General features: G+C 39.8%; 2 protein-coding genes across 2 annotated transcripts in view; both read left to right on the plus strand.

Moving 5' to 3' along the window:
* The window catches only part of LOC134675923 (kin of IRRE-like protein 2), a 645,800-nt gene that overhangs the window by 73,624 nt on the left and 558,860 nt on the right, over positions 1-13,316 (plus strand). The window lies entirely within an intron of this gene.
* LOC134675983 (uncharacterized) lies at positions 4,990-9,201 on the plus strand. The gene has a single exon (XM_063534295.1). It carries the CDS (start codon positions 5,180-5,182, stop codon positions 6,050-6,052), a length of 873 nt encoding a protein of 290 aa, XP_063390365.1. The 5' UTR covers positions 4,990-5,179; the 3' UTR covers positions 6,053-9,201.

The following is a 13,316-nucleotide window of genomic DNA, read 5'->3' on the forward strand; positions in this document are numbered from 1 at the left end:
TTGTGGTAGGGGTAGACCTACCACAGTAGAATTAGTGAAGTATTTGACCATAAGGCTTATTTTTTTGTCAGAGTTGGCCTACCGCTCTGGATGAAGAAAATAAAAAGAAAGAAAGAAAAGGGGCACCTGGCGAATAAGCCACCCTAAGAAATGGAGAAATATTTACAGGATGAGCACACACACACGTAATGGAATATATGGAAAATGAAGATTAATGGAGGATGAACGAGCTTGGAGAAGGGAAAGGGGAGAAGAAGGAGCCGAGTAGAAGGCTGAAGAATGAAAAATATCATTAGTAACAAAGTAAAGAACTATAAAAAATACAAGTTATAAATAAATAAAAGTGTTAAAAAGAGAGTATCGCCTAAGTTATTTAGATTAGATGTTAAGGTAAGTGCCATATTGACTAAAAGACAGTAAAAAAATAATAATTTAGAGTTCTAAAATAAAGCCAGAGGGTTTAAAATTTTAAAACACGGATGTTGTTTTTAATTTGGAATTTTGAAAAAGGTCTGGAAAAATAGCTATTGGGCGCCAAAACTGTCGCGTTACGTGCTCTGCCAATGAATTGGTAGAGCACGCAACTGAGCAGCTGGAAGGATGAAGGGTGAAGAAATGAAAAGTAAAGACTCAGGGGTAGGTAACGTTTATTTTCCAGGTATAAGTGGTGGGTCAATATGGCACGGCTGGGAACTTAAATTGTCCAACAACACCGGGAAATTGTAGTAGCGTGGTAGGTAGCACGGTGCCCCGGGGTGCGGCGCCTGGGAAACGCGTTCCCACGCACAGGCGCGCGGCGTCAAGGAGGGCGCGATCAGGCGCGCGGCGTCAAGGAGGGCGCGCACAGGCGCGCGGCGTCGAGGAGGGCGCGCACAGGCGCGCGGCGTCGAAGAGGGCGCGAACAGGCGCGCGGCGTCAAGGAGGGCGCGCACAGGCGCGCGGCGTCGAGGAGGGCGCGCACAGGCGCGCGGCGTCGAGGAGGGCGCGCACAGGCACGCACAGGCGCGCGGCGTCGAAGAGGGCGCGAACGGGCGCGCGGCGTCAAGGAGGGCGCGCACAGGCGCGCGGCGTGAAGGAGGGCGCGCACAGGCGCGCGGCGTGAAGGTGGGTGCGCACAGGCGTTCAGCGAGGGTCACCAAATCAGAGGCTTGTAGTAGATTTGCGTTTGTAATTTATAGTGAAAGTATTTATATAGTAAGTTACGCCAGGAAGAGGAGGGTTTCTTGAAGGTGCGGGGCCTCACTTGGCCCCGCACGGACCCTTAATTGCGAAAATGCTCGGATGAGAGCTGACGAAGAACTGAACAGAATGACGGTTGTTCCGCTTTTATACCTGATTCTTTAGAACATCTAAAGAATCAGATTTACAAGATTTGAAATTTAAAAATAGTCGAGTACCAGTTATGATTTTACCAAAATTTTGAATAACCTTTGCCGAAAGTATACATACTAGTCTTTTTAGTGGTGAAATCCGAACAGTTGAAAGCCGATTGACGGGTTACGTCAATCATCTTACAAAATGTAAACAATGAAAGAATCCCGAAAAATACAGCGATAATATTAACAAAAATTCCCTTAGATTTATATAAAATAATTAGAAAAACCTAAAGGTATGTATTGAGGTGGCTTAGGGCATATGGAAAGTTATAAAAATAATAGCCCGAAGTAAGCACGTCTGTGAATTTCAGATATAGTACAAGGAGTATTTTGATCAGAGCCATAATAAGCAAATCAGAATGATCGGACTTGGAAAGCTAAATGCAGGAATTGGAATAAAGGAACAGAAAAAGGAAGGAGGTAATTCCAAGGTAAATGCTACAGAATAATCCTATAATCGAATACTTGTTTTGCCAAAAATTACGTCGCATAATATTTGCTTGGCATACTGTCTTATCGCACAATTTCCCTAGGCAGAATAATTCATTGGCATAGTGTTGATAAGAATAATATTTTATCGATATTTTTTTTAATATTAACCTACTTCACCAATGAACAACCTACCCCAAAAGTTCCTATTAAGCAGGGGTCGCAATTCTAACCTAACCTACACTTCTGGAAACAGTTCCTTTTGTGTAGGGGTCGCAGTTCTAACCTAACCTAACCTACAGTTCTGGAAGCAGTTCCTTTGTGTCGGGGTCGCAGTTCAAACCTAACCTAACCTACACTTCTGGAAGCAGTTCCTTTTGTGTAGGGGTTGCAGTTCTAACCTAACCTAACCTACAGTTCTGGAAGCAGTTCCTTTGTGTCGGGGTCGCAGTTCAAACCTAACCTAACCTACACTTCTGGAAGCATATCCTTTTGTGTCGGGGTCACAGTTCAAACCTAACCTAACCTACACTTCTGGAAGCAGTTCCTTTTGTGTAGGGGTCGCAGTTCTAACCTAACCTAACCTACGGTTCTGGCCACATTTTCTTTTGTGTAGGGGTCTCAGTTCTAACCTAACCTAATCAACCCATAGTTCTGGCTGCAATTCCTTTTGTGTAGGGGTCGCAGTTCTAACCTAACCTAACCTACAGTTCTGGCAACAATTTCTTTTGTGTAGGGGTCGCAGTTTTAACCTTTTTTTTTTTTGTAGGGGGGAAAATGCATTCCGCATACCACCCGGGTGCGGGGGGTGACCCAAGTGGTTATGTGGGACTCCCGTCTAGGCTGATGAGGCCCACGGTATATCCACTAAAAACCCCCCATATACCGCCTCGCCGCCCTATTGGTGGGGTTACGGGGACGCTTGCGTACTCATCCGCGACCCCACCGGCGGCAGCCGCCCACGAGCGGCTCCTTCACAAATGCCCGAAGGCCCTTCACTCTAGGCGCGCCAGATGGTTCGACGCGCCTTCCTCCTCCGCCTCCGTTCTGCACTGTAGCGGACCCCCCCGAGCCCGCCACAAGGAAGCTACGGGCGCCAGAAAGTTCTCCGGTGCCCGGCGACAGATCAGGTCTATGGGTCTGTCGCAAAACCACAATTCGGCTGCAGAGGACAGGGAGAACGGCACTTCGTAACACCGACACTCCTCTTCCTCTGCAGCCCCACCAACGCCGCTACAGCGGAACGGCACCGCCAAGTTCGCAGGGGATAGGGCGAGTGGCGATCGTAATACCATCACGCCTCTTCCCCTGCGATCCCACCTCGGCCGCCGAGGATAGGGAGAACGGCTCACCGCAATACCGACACTCCTCTTCCTCGACGGTCCACCTCCAACGCGTCACAAGCGGGCTTAACAAGCCCACTTGGAGCGTCCTCCTCGGGCCAGCCCGACCGTCAAACAGGCCGGCCCTGGTTGCCGCTTCGCTTCACCGTGGGTGACCAAGCCACGATTACTAAGCCCCTCCACCACGACAAGGTGAGCAACCCGCGGGGGGGTCGCAGTTTTAACCTAACCTAACCTATAGTTCTTGCAGCAATTCCTTTTATGAAGGTGTCGCAGTTTTAACCTATCCTAAACTGTAGTTCTGGCAGCAATTCTTTTTGTGTAGGTGCAGTCAGCGACATGAGTATTATGTGGTAACAATTTCGGCAGAACTTTTATTCTGCTGCATAACATTCTGCGAAATTGAAGTCTGCAATATGAGCAATATGCCATAAGAAATTCGGTGGAATGTAATTTATGCTACATACAATTCTGCGTATGTAAAATCGACGATATTAGTATTCTGCTATTCATAATTCTGCCATATGAATGTTATGCGAGATGACAATTATGCTAATTATACAATTATGCAAAAGTATCATTCGGTCAAAAATGTTTCTGGGAAACCTGCTATGCGAAGTGTATTTCGGACAATCGATATTATGCAAGATAAAGGGAAGCCCGTATTTACAAGTGGAAAAACGTTTTCTCTTTTTGTATGGACGATTACGTAGTATACTTCCCTCTTAAGGTTTTTGACGGACACTTTTTCATTATTAATTACATGGAGATTGTATTCCTTACCTCTACCATCCACTAAGAGCATTTAGAAGGGACATGTCATCGCTGTCATTTTCTTTACAAAACAGTCTGCCGATTTTTGCGGGGGAGGGGACGTCAAATGTATTGCTATTTCTACATGATTTGTACGTAACGTACAAATAGCCATGTCAGTCCATACAAAAGTTTGCACAATTGTGTTTTTCGGCAGAGGGGTAAGTAATAATGTCAACAAAAAAATAAAGAGTATACCTACGAGACTACTACGACTATGATATTTGATTTATTCGGTTGTCAATATAAAACAAATGTAGGTGTTTTTTCTTCCCGTATGAGACGCCATTACTATGTAGTTTTGCTTGAGATTAATAAACATTACCTATATGGTGTTAAAACAAGCTTTTCTTTCCTGCTTGGAACCCTAATCCTAAATCCTAACAGTAAGCACTCAATGGCCACTCCAGTTATTAAATGCTCTAAGACCAATTTTGTCACTTTGTTACTGACTCAACCTTCATTCTACAATTTTTTAAAGATTTGACGTTGCCATAGTTACGAAAATAATAAACACATCAATGTTAGTAAACAATGTATAAATTAAAATATATTGTATTCAAGACAAAAATTGCAAAATATGATAATTACGTAAACATCATTAATAATCGAGTTAAAATTATGACTTTGCATGTTAAAAAATAGGAAGCAAAGTATACGGCGCGATTATACAGGCTACTTTTGGCTACATATTTATTACGTTTGATGAAAATAGTACACACATGAGAAGAAATCTTAAAATTTTAAAATAGGTATGTATTATAATGGTCCGCTTCAGTCCGCACCGCCTACTGCTAAGTAACATTATCTAATAGAGTGTGCGGAAAGAGAAGAGTCGTGAAATTTAGGGGAGCCCATACATTATACCTACGACCAGTGCCGGATTTAGATATTTGCCGCCCGTAGGCTATGCCGATTTTGCCGCCCCTATCCGCCTCGCTTATAGGTTTTTTAAAGTACTTTCCTGTCAGAGGCGTTTAATTTTATAGTACAACCCACCATAGCCATCATTCCACCTCTGTCGCTCATTGCGATAAGTCAATACAGTGCTCCAATATTGTAATTTTGTTTAAAGTTAAATACTGTTCAAAGTAATATCAACCTTATCTACGCGGCAATATAGTATTCAATCAGTGTAACCCAGTGGGCAACACATCTGCTAAGCAACAGACGATTGCTTGCATAAGGATTGTAGTATATGCAAAAATAGCAGAACAAATGGGAACACCAATTGACAATAAATCAATGTCGAATCCTGACCTGTCAGACAATGCGGATACGTCCAATGTAAATGTCAGAAAAAGGAAAAACCGCTTGGACTTCGACGATATGACGTCACTTCAATCAGACATACGTGAGATGCTTAACAACTTCAAAGCCGACAGGGATGCTCAGAATACGAAGTTATATGCAGCAATTGATGACCTGAAGGCACAAAATAAAGAAATCATCAAGACCAACAGCAAAATTGAGAAAATCCTGGAAGATACGACATTGCTGTACAACAAGCTGAATGACAAGTATGAGAAAATGTCTACTGAACACGATAATGCCATGATAAAAATAAACAGCCTTGAAGAACAAGTGGAAGCCTTGCAGAGGGCTCAAAGTGCTGCAATGGTAGAAATAAGAAATATTCCTGATACCGGAAATGAAGATTTGAGTAATTTAATTGCTGTAATGCATGGTTCATTGGGACTTTCTTTCTCTCCGAATAACCTCAAGCATGTTAGGCGTCTAAAGACTGCTCACAAAAAACAAATAATTGCAGAGTTCCAGACGGTGCAGCAAGGCACTGCTTTGCTCCAAGCAGTAAAAGAATATAACAAATTGCATCCAGATAACAAATTTAATACGCTGAATCTAAACATAGAAGGAGAGAAGCAGCTAGTTTATGTATCGGAATCTCTAACTCCGCGAGCCCGAAAGCTTCACTACTTCGCACGTGACCTTCGTAAAAACCATAACTATAAACACTGTTGGACCCGACAAGGAAACGTGTTTGTCAAACAAACGGATACATCACAGCCCATCCTGATCAAATCAGAGCAGCAGATTGAAGCACTCAAGGCAGCATCTGTGTGCCAATGACTATTTATTGTGTTACCTTGTAAGTTTTTCTTGTTTATTATTGACTCTTTCATTCATATTTCCCACACAACACACCAACATTCTCAGACACGCCATTTCACTTGTAATATTTTCCTAAGCAGCCCTCTGGTAATTCCACCGGTGGAAGACTACGTAGCCACATCATATCAATTTAAACATGACCGACTTAATATTGTTATCATCTGATATTGATCAGAGTATCAATATCGGTAATTCGGTGGCGGTGGATCAACCAGAGTGTTGCAAAAATGTTTTTACTAGTTCAGCACACCAGCTGAAAGTTATGACTCTAAATATAAGAAGTTTGAAGCATAATTTCGATGATTTACAGGTGCTACTTGCGCGAATAGACATTAATGTTGACGTCATTATATTATCTGAATGTTGGCTAAGCGACGATACTTGTTTGCCTTCGTTACCTAACTATAAAACATTTTCTACTAACCGTATACTCAATCAAAATGCCGGGGTGGTGGTCTATGTAAGGACTGCCATATCGTCTAAAACAACCGAACCTGATTCAATCCAAGACGCGAACTGCCTTGTCACAACAATGGGTAAAAAATTTGCTATTGTTTCTATATACCGGCCCCCATCTTATAGACAAACTGATAACTTTATAAAGTCTCTTGATTCATTATTGCAGACACTAAAACAATACCAGAACATCATTCTTATAGGTGATATTAACATAAATATAATTGAAAATACACAAGACAATAGATCTCCCGACTATCTGGATATGCTGGCGTCACACGGACTGTTACCTTCTCATAAACTCCCCACTAGAGGTTGTAACTGCCTGGACCATTGTATGGTTAAAACAAAATTAAAAAATACTACAATAGTTTGCGATTCCTCTATTACTGATCACTCGTTAGTCATGATATCACTTTCCAAAGCGCATGTATATAAATCAGATGTACCAAAAACACACAAAAAAGTTGATTACGCCGCGGCTATAGCAGAATTGGATCTAGTTAACTGGGCTACAATGTTGAGTGGAACGGACATTAATATTGTTACGAATATGTTTCTGCACCTCGTCAACAGTACTCTAACAAAACATACAACATTAGTTAAAATGTCTCACAGGAAACGCAATGTTAAACCGTGGATAACACCAGGTATTATCCGCTGTTTAAGGAATCGGGATAAACTCCACCAACGACTCAAAAAGGATCCAGATAATTGTATACTTAGAATAACTTACAAAAGATACAGAAACACATGCAACCGTATGCTACAAAACCTAAAACGAGCGTATCAGAGATCTTTAATCAAAGAACACAGTAGAAATGTAAAAAAACAGTGGGCTACAATAAAAAATATTTGCAATTTTAATAAGACTGATAGTAATGAGATGCATCTTTTAACGTTAAAATCCTCACCACAAGAATCTCTAAATCATGCGAATAGTTACTTTACCAATATTGGCAAAGAGTTAGCGACTAATATTATAACTGGCACTCGACTTTCTGAGTCCAATCGAGTTGAGACTATGCCTGCATATACTACTCCGTTAAGATCAATGGCGCTATTACCAACTGATGAGCTAGAAGTAAAGGCTACAATCTTATCACTAAAAAATACTCACTCTTCTGGATGGGACGGAATATCTTCTTACTTTCTAAAATTGGCACTTAATAGTCTTGCCCTTCCTATAACAATTATATGCAACCTTTGCTTTAAGACAGGCAACTTTCCGAAGGCCCTGAAAAAGTCAATAGTTGTACCTATTTTTAAGTCTGGAGACAGAGACAGCATCGAAAACTACAGGCCTATTTCACTACTACCCACAATAGCAAAAATTTTGGAAAAAATCATTAACAAAAGACTAAAAAAATACCTTGAAAATAATGATCTATTAAGTTCTAACCAACATGGCTTCAGAGAGCGTAAGTCGACTGCTGATGCAGCACAACAACTAACATCATTTCTTGTGGATAAGCTTGACAGAAATAAAAAGGCAACTGGCATATTTCTAGACTTGAAAAAAGCGTTCGACACTGTCTCTGTCCCACTACTTATTAAAAAGTTAGAAAATAAAGGAATACGTGGTTTACCGTTGCAACTTTTCCAGGACTACTTGACCGATCGGACTCAGGCAGTAAGAGTGGGAGACCGATATAGTACAGAAGAAACTATTAATTATGGTGTGCCTCAGGGCAGTGTCCTTGGGCCAACCCTTTTTCTCGTGTACATAGACGATCTCTGTAGACTTAAACTCAATAACGCACAAATAATAACCTTTGCCGATGATACTGTTATATTGTTTCACGGAGAATCTTGGTCAGAAGTTACTAGTATTGCTCAAACGGGTTTCGATTTAGTCACACAATGGTTAAACCAAAACTTACTCACGCTTAACTTAACTAAAACTAAGCTCATCAATTTCAGTATAAGAGACAAATATCGACCTGCAGAGGGTACGATATCCATCAAGGCTCATGTAGACTGTGATAGGAGTAGAATCTGTGACTGCCATGCAATTACTGAGACTACATCAATAAGATATCTAGGCTTACAAGTAGATAAAAATCTTCGCTGGCAACAGCATATTAACAGTCTTACTAACAGAGTTCGAAAAATGATCTACGTTTTCAAAACACTAAGGCACGTGTGTGACCAGAGACTTTTAATCTCAATTTATTATGCACTGTGCCAGTCCGTCATATGTTATTGCATCAATATTTGGGGAGGTGCAGCAAAAACGACCATGCTTCAGCTAGAGAGATCACAAAGGGCGGTACTAAAAGTCATGCTATTTAAAAACTTTCTTTACCCAACCACATCTATTTACAATGACTCCTGTGTTCTAACAGTAAGGCAATTGTTTATTAAACACTTGCTTCTGACGCAACACAAAAATCAACCAGACTTTTCAGCATCACGTAGAAGAAATGACATTGTATACGCGGTTCCTAAATGCAAAACTAAGTTCGCTAAGAGATTCATTACTGTTCTAGGCCCTACTCTTTACAACAAAGTAAACAAAAATATAAATTTACGACAACTTACTAGATATTCCTGTAAATTGATGTTGGAAAAATACATGAAGTCACTGAACTATGAAAACACGGAACAACTAATTACTAAGTAAATGGCCAGGCACGCATACACATACACACACACACCCGAAACACGCACACAAACACAACACACACACACACACACACACACACACACACACACACACACACACACACACACACACACACATACACTTAAACACGCCCACATACACATTCACTCAAACACGCACACACACATGTGTCAAGATACATAACCAAACCTTTACACATACTCATTTAGTTAAATAATCGGAAGAGTCAATAGCAAATATTAAGTTAATACTATAATTTATGTTTAATAAGTTTGATCGGCTAACTTTGCATATACTACATGTTTACTAGTTATGCGCACTGCCGCGTTGCGGCGGAGAGTCGTATGTTAGTGCTAGTCCTTAGTGACATGCGCCCTTCTGCCCCGTCTCGACTGTTGCGACCGGATTACTTGTTTGTTACTTCCAACAGTTTTATTTCTATTGTGTTTAACTTACCCACATATCTAACTATAAGAAAAGCATGTTATAATAATTAGATAATTAATGTAAACAAGGACAAGGGGAATCCTGTTCCACCGTGATACAGTTTTTACTAGTACGGGGATCAGATGACGCTTACTCAATGTTTCATTGCATTTACCTTAAAAACTTAAGTGTACAAGTTATTTACAATGTTAAATTCACCTTGTATCATTCATTACTTGTAAGCAGTTGTGAGCTATAATTTAGCTAAATAAAGTTATTTTTTTTTTTTTTTATTTTTTTTTTTTATTAAAATGCATATAAGGTAACGTCACAAATGTCACATTCTAGATATAGATTTATATGGGCCGTTTTTGTCACTCAATGACTATGCAACCTCTTTATATTTGCCTGATCTGATCGGTGACCGGTGGGTACCGCTGGGTTTTGGCCATTGAGAATCAAGGTGAGGCATTGGCAGTCAGGCTGGATATAGCTAAGGAGTTCGGTCGGGTCTGGCATTGAGTCTGCTCGAAAGACTATGCTATACAAATGGATCGCTAGCTTTTTATCTGGTAGACGCATATGAGCCGTATAGTAGACGGAAGCTGCTCTGATAGCGTGGACATTACCGCTGGCGTTCTACTAGGTTCTGTGCTATCATTCAATGATATGGTCAGATGGGTCACAATAAAATGTAGTTAGTAAAACGAAAACGCGAGCAAAGCGAGCGCGAATTTTTTTCGAGAAAATAGTAGGTAGGTAAATTGTTAGGGTTCCCTACTTCAAAAGGAAAAAAAAGGAACCCATAATACCACGAAGATACAAGAATCGACGACCATCCCAAATTTACAATGTAGTCAGATGGGTCACAAACAATGTAGGTACTTAAATGAAAACGCGAGCGTAGCGAGCGCGAAATTTTTTCGAGAAAATGGTAGGTACATTTTTAGGGTTCCGTACTTCAAAAAGGTCTTGACATGACAGAGGGCGGGAATATCGACAAATTATACTTGTTATTTAAATTTTACAAATGAATTCTAGTCTACCCTATCTGAACAGCACATAAAATATATTTTTGACCCAAATTTGCCGCCCCCTAAAATCTGCCGCCCTAGGCTTCAGCCTACTCAGCCTAGTGGTAAATCCGGCACTGCCTACGACTCTTCTCTTTCCGCACAGACCCTACGACCTACGTATGACCTTAATAGCGATCTTAATTTTATAGTACCTATATGATCTCGAGTATATTTCAGTGCCAAGCGCCCCATTTCCAATACAAAATGAACCCACGCAGCGGGTTTTTGGCAATAAATGTGTTTTAAATTTTCAGATTCTGAACCACCAGCAAAAGTTTTTGAAGAAAATTTTATATTTCCTGTTACCAAGTTGACATGAAAAACGAGTACCTACCAAACACAATAATAAAATAATACTTACTTAGTAAAGAAAAATAAATAAACTCACAGAACATTTGTATGTTTTATTTTATTTAAGATAATAATGCTTAATAAAATACATAGCAATTCTTGTGTAAATATTCTTACTATGTGTTATGTGCACCCAGCAACAAAAACAGCAACATGTCTATGTACCGCTCCTTGTATTGAGCCTTAATTCTTAATACATATGTAACTTCTACATGCATACGCATGCATACATGATGCAATCCGGGTTTTCAGGGAAATGTTGTTTTCAATCAGCTTCTTGCCTAAAACCAAAAACTGCCCGTAAGCAATGTGATTTTCGCAAATGTAGCAGTAGAAATAGGAAAATATGATGTCAAGTATAACTCATTACCTTTGTACTAAATCAGCCTTTTATCGAACTATTAATTGATTTATCCCTTAAAGTTTTGCTTGAAGTTCACATACTGTTATAAATTTATACATATTACGTTGAAAATTGCATTAATATTCGTGAAAAATCTGCGTATTTGTTGTGTTTACAAGTTGACAGAAATGTCACGTTGGAAACGCACGTATTTTTCCATAACATCTGTCACGTTTACTCGCGTAAAGTATTTACGCAGAATAATTCTGGCTCAGTTTTCATTATATAATTAGAAAGAGACCGTTTTAGGTGTGAAGTTAGGCAAGTATGGAAAACTCGCGTAAAAACGTTTGTAACTCATGGTACAAATTGAAATTTTTAGTTCTTTACGTGACCGGTAGAGGCACTGTACAATTACTCCATACATTTTCCTTAACTTTCTCACTATCTTCACTTCTCACTGTCATTCACGGAACTCATAGTAGAGCTACAGGTGTCCACAAGCTACGATACTTGCTCACCGTCAGTTATGTTATTTTGTGGACACCTGGCGGGCTGTATGCTTGTTTGCCACCGAAATAGGTTAAACAAATGTCTTAAAATTTATTAAGTAGGTTAATTAAAGGTCTGTTAGTATCATATTAATTAAATAAATGTAGTAATATATTTTATTTGTATATTTAAGAAAGCACAGATGTTCATTAATTATGAATATAAACATACCTTCCTGACTTACCTTAATTACGTATTATATTTTTTTTCCATGATTACACTATGAAACTTTTGTTTCCCACAGTACCTATTTCAAGAGCTGTTATTATAATATGTTACTTCATTTATTTTTTACGAATTTCGTTTAAGTTTCTAATTATTTATTAACTTTAAGTTACTTCCATGTTATAAAGTTTAGGTCATTCCATGCATAGCCGCCGTAACTGCCATTGTAAATCATTGAATTGTAAACCGTATTTTTGCGGAATAAAGTCCAAATTCGAAGGGAATTCGCAATGGTTATTAAGCCTTTTTGCATGGTGGGGCAGAAAATGCTGCCTTTTCCGGTAGTTTTATGTTTTTACGTTTTTTATGTAGTTAATTTTCATTGAAATGTGTACTAATGTAAAGTAAACGGCCTTCTAGCCTATTGGATAGTAACGCCTACGAAATAGGAGATATTGCGACGTAAGCGCCGGCCGCCATAAGGTACCTCTTGCCGTGGAACGACACATATTATTGTGTATCACAGATGATGAAATAAGATGCTTCATTTCACAGTCGTTAATATAACCAGCGTCAATTTTGTTTTATTTCCAGTGAAATTCAAAACACACTTAGCTTGAAATTCAAAATTAATCCAGGTTAAAGCTTAATTCCTTTACATGAAGCTAGGAAGTGCGCCCGCCAAGTCTCAAATTGCATTTCGCCTCGTTTAGTTGCGGTGCCGTTTGTTCCGTCATTTCCATTCCGGAATTAGTTCCCGGAATTCCGTTGCTGGATACGATATTTTGTTAACGTTAGACACGTTCTGTAATGTTCTGTATTTGCAATAGAAAAAATAAATTTCCAACTCAAACTCTAATATACTTCTATCTGAAAAGACTTCCACTAACTAAAGTATAACAATAAAACAAAAACTGTGCGGAAAAGTCTTTACATTACGTTCCATGCTTCTTTCGCTTTAATCCTTTACGGTACGTATTCTGTGCAATTAATACAAATGTGACGTCCCACGGGTAAAGGTACCTTATGGCGGTTGGGGCTTACGCTATTATTAACGCTGCTCCAATATTATTGCGGCGCTGTGCGACGTAAGCGCCAGCCGCCATAAGGTACCTTTTGCCGTGGAACGTCACAAATACACATTTAGTGCAGTAGCGGAAATTTCACTTTATTTCTTGTTCGGATCCTAAAGCTCCAGCCATACAAATGAAAAATCCAGAATTT

Source organism: Cydia fagiglandana, chromosome 23 (assembly GCF_963556715.1).
Source record: "Cydia fagiglandana chromosome 23, ilCydFagi1.1, whole genome shotgun sequence".
NCBI lineage: Eukaryota > Metazoa > Arthropoda > Insecta > Lepidoptera > Tortricidae > Cydia > Cydia fagiglandana.

Coding starts and splice junctions, on each gene's coding strand:
- LOC134675983 (XM_063534295.1), top strand. CDS start 5,180: ATGGGAACACCAATTGACAATAAATCAATGTCGAATCCTGACCTGTCA.